Source organism: Muntiacus reevesi, chromosome 18 (assembly GCF_963930625.1).
Source record: "Muntiacus reevesi chromosome 18, mMunRee1.1, whole genome shotgun sequence".
Taxonomy (NCBI): Eukaryota; Metazoa; Chordata; class Mammalia; order Artiodactyla; family Cervidae; genus Muntiacus; species Muntiacus reevesi.
Window position 1 is genome coordinate 47,452,835 of NC_089266.1, and position 5,618 is coordinate 47,458,452.

Below are 5,618 nucleotides of genomic sequence, written 5' to 3' on the forward strand. Positions count from 1 at the left end.
GCCACCACCCTCAAGATATCAGCCAAATTGAAAGCCAGCATCATTCTCTGCCGTCCTCTTTTCCTTGCCTAAATTGACTGAGTTCTCATAATTTACATAAGTCATTGGTCACAATTCCAAAGAATCAAAATTGCCATGCAACCTTCAGTTTTTGGATCTTCTGACTTCCTGAGCAGCAGTCTCTTATAAAGGAGGCTCACAGCCCAGATTTCAAGGAGCCAGAGAACCCAGGAGTCCTCCGCCCAGCCCTGTTCCTGTTGCTGGTCGGCACCCAGAACGATGAGGGTCAGCCTGGCTACCCTGGCCTTCCTCCTCACTCTTGCCGTCCTGCACTCGGAGGCTAATGAAGGTGAGAGTGGCTACTCTCATTGCTCTGAACAAAGAGAACTCAGGGGCTGCAGACTGAAGGTGGGGGTGGGCAGGGTCGGGGGCTGCAGTGAGGAGGCGTGTGTGGTCTGGAAAACATGGTCTGGGGTTCCTGCCAAACAGACAGGGTCTTTCCCGAGGGTGTCTCCCCATTTCTGGTCGGGGCTCACTTCTGCCTCCCCTGGGGAAAACCTGCCTCTGAAAACAGCCTTCCTGGCCTTTGGTCTCAGCCTCAAGAAGCTGACCCAGAGCTCTCCAGGTGTCTGCTCAGCTGCGTCCAGGCAGGAGCAGAATCTGGGCGAGAGGAAGCCACAAATGATCACACTCTCTTCACGGCTTAGACCGGGTCTGACCATATTTGGATGGTTGCCGACATTGAAAAACTGGAAACATTAAAAACCCCTATTGCCCATTTCTTTCACAAATATGGGAGACCAAGCAGACACAAGCCCGAGTTTCCACAAGCTCACCTCCAACTGGGACTGAGGTGGGGGTGCTGTCCCCTTAGACAGGGGGCGCTGCCCAGGCCTCAGGGTGCCCACTGCCCGCCACACCCAGCTGCTGTCCGCGTGGGCTCGGGGCATTTGAGCCTGAGTCACCCAGGTCAGCTTCCCTCCTCTCCCCGCAAGACCTGTCCAGTGTGTACACGGCCCAGAGCCGTGTGCTGATCTCTCAGTAAATACCTGGCTACTGGAAGAGGAAGCAGCAGGTGATTGTGAAAGAGGCAGGGCCAAACCCCAGTGTCCTGACCCCCAGCTCACTGCCCTCAGCAGGCCTGCTTGCCTCTCTGCAGGGGGCTGGGGCCAGGGGAGAAGGTGGACCTGGGAGGAGGCTTCCCAGGAAATGACTCTCATGAGCTGAATGTCAACCAGAATCAGAGGCTGAACAACACTCCATGCTAGGACTGTCATTTGACACTCTGCTATGTCAAATGGCATATCTGACAGCTATTTTCCAGGAATTTTGACTGCGAAAGAGCTTTTCACTGCTTTTCAATAATTTCAATTATTGTCGTATAGCTTCTCATCTGCAAACGGGATCAGTGATAACTTCTCAAAGGGTGTGAGGAAGGGAGATGAGCCACATCAGGAACTAAGCCAGGCCCCAGGACTGCAGTAGAGTTTCAACACACATCTGCCTTGACTCACGAGGGGGTTACCTCCCAATAAACGCACCGGAAATGGAACATACCGGAAGTTGAAAATGCATATAATGCACCGAACCTCCCAGACACCATAGCTTACCCTCGCCCATCAGAACTCACTTAAGCCGACAGTTGGGGAAAGTCATCCAACACAAGTCTATTTCATGATGGAATGCTGTCTAACACAGGTAATGTTTTTGAACACTGTACTGAAAACGACCCACAGCATGGTTGTCTGGGTCCAGACTGGTGGTAAGTGTATCAGTGTTGACCCTGGTGATCCCATGCCCGACCCGGAGCTGCAGCTGCCCTGCCCAGCATCCCGAGGGAGGATTTATCCCAGGTATACATAAAAAGCTGACTCCGTGACACTCGCTCAGGCAACACACTGGAATGCACTGGGGGCAGAAGCAGATCATCTCTCCCCGGGAGCCTGGGTCTGGAAGCTCTGCTCTGGCCAGCCTGTGACCTTCTGTGTCTTATCTAGTTTTCCCGGCCCACAGCTTCTTCGTCTGTTCCGTGGGGGTAATAATGCCTTTATTGCACAAAACAATCAGCAGTGTGAATACCAGTTTGCACAGTAATTCCTCTAAGGCTACTATTTGCCATTTTAAGGACAAAGATTCAGAAAGGGTGGGTGTCCTGCCTGGAGTCACATAGCTTTCAGGAGAAGAAACAAGGACAGGTGGAGATTTCCTGCCTCCTAGCCAAGGCCCTGCTCCTCTGAGTCGAGCAAACCTCCCACATTTAGCAGTGCCCACCACTGCCAGACCTGTGAGGGAGGGTGCTCTCAGATGCAGGGGAACAGTCCCACGCTGCTGTGGCCTACCCTAGGCATCCACTAGCATCTTCATGTGGGAAATTATACTTCTCAGGAAATTACATGTTTTTTTCTAAATTACAGGTCCCCCCAAAACTCAGTAGAGCAATTGGGAAAATGGGAAAAAGTATTCTAATTCTCTGATAGAATACCACATGACACTCAACAGAGAGATGTTACTGACTTAAAGGAATTTGCTGACATCAGGAACAAAAGCGGTAAACACTTGGCACGTGGAGTTCAAGGTTAAGATCAGCATGTGGAGCGGCTGGAAGCAGTTAGGGAGGAGGTGATCCCCATCCGGTAGCTTGAGACCATCGCCCTGCTAAAAGTGTGAGTTCACAGCTCCATCTGTTGCTAAGAAATGCTAATGAGTTTGTAAAACTCATATACTTTCACAATCATGTAAGTGGTGTTTCAAGAAAGAACAAGTTGGGAAAAGCAAATTATGTCCTTAAGTGGGCAACTCCAACTGTGATTCTTGCTCAGAGATGTGGATATTATGTTATTTGAATAATAACGTTCACTGACATTGCCCATAACGTTCAATTGCCCAGGGTTTGAATAATTGCTGAAGGTGATAGTTCTTCATAAATGCTTGGACAGAAGAAATACACAGAGTAAATGTATAAATGTCATGGAATACTAGGACATGACACCAGAAACACTGGCTAACTTTTCTGTAAAATCTAAATTTGCCAAAGCAATACCAATTTGAAAGGAGAAACTAAATTCAGGACAAGCAGACAAGACATGTCCATCGTTAAAATAGGAAATGAGATTATATGAAGCATTTAGTATTCAAACTCCAACTTGAAAATGCATTTAGACATACTTTCAACAATTTAGCTAACCCAATGTGGAAAAAATGTTCCATGTTTGAAATATTTGAGGCTAAACAAAGCTAAGTAAAGACTACAAATAACTTGCAACTGTTTCCTGTATTTTATTTTGTTTAGTTTTTTTATTGTCTTATTTATTTGGCTGCCGTAGGTCTTCATTTCAGCATGTGGGATCTAGTTCCTTGACTAGGGATCAAACCTGGGCCCCATTAGGAGTGTGGCATCTTAACCACTGAATCACCAGGGAAGTCTCAATGCTTCCTATGTTTAAAAATTTTATTTTTGAATGATACTTTTAAAATATTTTAAATATCAAATAGTTATAGCATTTTTTTCAATTTTTAAATGATTTTCATCAACCCTTTACTTTGTGTTAATGCACCCTCTCTTCATGTTTTCTATTATCAACTGTCTCTATCTGCTAGAGAACACTCAATGTGTTACTGAGTCATCTTGTCACTATACATAGAAACATCATTTATTATTACCTTGGATTTATTTATTTTTACAGAAAACTTCTGAAACTTAAAAAAAAAACCCTATCAGTAAAAAATGATTCATTATTTACTATGTAGTTACATTATTTTTAAAAAGTGAGAAAAAAGTGCTGCCAAAAATATACAAACTAACACAACATTGTAGAGAAACTATACTTCAAAATAAAATAAAATTTAAAAAAAATAATTTCAAATAAAATGAAAAATTTAAAAAACTTAAACATACAGTGTACCTAAAATGAATATAATGTCATACATCCATGTATATCTCAATTTTTAAAAAAAGACAAACATGAAAAAATTTATGATTTGAGATTTTCTGGGAATTCTGATCTCTTATTTCTGAATCCTGAGGACAATCAGAAATTTGAAACAGTAGGGCCACAGACTCCCATCCCAGCCCGGAGAGGGTCTGGGACATGAGGCTGGGAGGGGCTGGCAGTGGGAGGGAGAAGATGTCTCAGAGGAGGACAATTTAAGGGGTGGGAGGGGGCTTCCCTAGGCGTCCAGTAGTTAAGACTCTGTGCTGCCAGAGCCACTGGCTCCACCCCTGGCTGTGGAACTAAGATCCCACATGCCTGGGAGCACAGCCAAAAGATTTTTAAAAAGGGGGTGGGGTGGGGAGGAGGAAGACCAGAACACTTCCTGCCAGATGCTCCCGTCTCCTGTTTCCCTCCCTACACTCCCCCACCTCAGGGGCTGTGGGGGTGCAGATAGAGGTCTAAGCTTCCTCATGGAGAAGGTTCCAACATCTTACAGCCCTAGGTGTGGCAGAACCAGCTGATAACCTGCTGTTTCTCCTACATGTCAATGGCAATCCCACTCTCTCGTGTGGAAAATTACCCAAGGACCAGTGCCCCAGCCAGGGGTCAGGTAAGTACAGCCCCCCAACAATGGAAAGGGTGCGATCTCAAGAACCAGTAGGGCTGGGAGGAGGGGGGGCCGGGACTCTCTAGGAACAGAGACACGAGTGGGGTGGGGGGGTGACACGGGAGGAGCTGCTGGTGGGGGCGGCGGGAGAGGCTGGGGTGGTGGGGCGGACTCTTCTTTGCCCGCTGACTCTCCGTTTCTCATCTTCTCCTTGCTCCTCAGCTTCCAGACCAGACATGGGCGATTGATCTGTGCCAACCCAGGCCAGGCCTGGGTGCAGAGGTACATCATATACCTGAACCAAAAGTCCAAGGGAGCTGGGAGCAGTGGGACCTTCACAGTCGAGGGATCATGAGAAGAGGCCACAGAGCCACCTCCCCTCCCCAACCAGCTCCCTCAGCCCAGATGGGCCCTGGGCGAGTCCTGGCCTGAATGAAAGCCCATGTGTGCATCTCCCTGCTCCTGCTCTGATGGTCTGCGCTCTCCTGAAGCTTTGCTGTGAAGCTCCGCCTTCTGGGGCCAGAGGAGACTGTGGCCCCCGGAAAGCATCAGTTGTCTCCTTGCAGGCGCTCAGGTCTTGAAATAAATCTGTGCTGCAGAAAGGGACTGGTGGCTTAAATTGGTTCTCTCCATGACAGCCTGGTCATTTCTTTGATTTTATAGACACTTCTATGGTATTTACTGCATATCCGGGGCCTTGTAAACATTTCAATAGGAGTAGATGTAAATAGTGGAATGATGGGGGCATAGTTAGAATCAGGGGGATGAACAGTGATCCCAGTTCAGGGCCCTTAGATAAGAGGAAGAGTGTGAATACAGACGACCGTGGGGAGACCCTCTGTTTGCATGTGCAGAGCTGAGGTGCACTCCAAACACACCTCCTCACTCCCTCGTCCAAGTGGGCAGAACTGGCTCACCCTTGCTAGAAAGCTCTCCCCCGGGTCTCTGCCATTCAAAACATAATAGCGCCCCCTTGTGCTCCCCCCTAAAATCTGTTCAGTCAGTTCAGTCGCTCACTCGTGTCCGACTCTTTGCGACCCCATGCACACCAGGCCTCACTGTACATCACAAACTCCCGG

The 5,618-nt window shown here is 47.8% G+C and overlaps 1 protein-coding gene across 1 annotated transcript; it reads left to right on the top strand.

Moving 5' to 3' along the window:
* The first annotated feature begins 226 nt into the window (after positions 1-226).
* On the top strand, positions 227-5,147 carry LOC136150187 (regakine-1-like). The gene is made up of 4 exons (XM_065910936.1): positions 227-349; positions 2,676-2,683; positions 4,444-4,571; positions 4,762-5,147. The coding sequence occupies exons 1-4, from the start codon at positions 280-282 to the stop codon at positions 4,892-4,894; spliced, it is 339 nt and encodes a 112-aa protein (XP_065767008.1). The 5' UTR covers positions 227-279; the 3' UTR covers positions 4,895-5,147.
* The last annotated feature ends 471 nt before the right edge of the window (positions 5,148-5,618 follow it).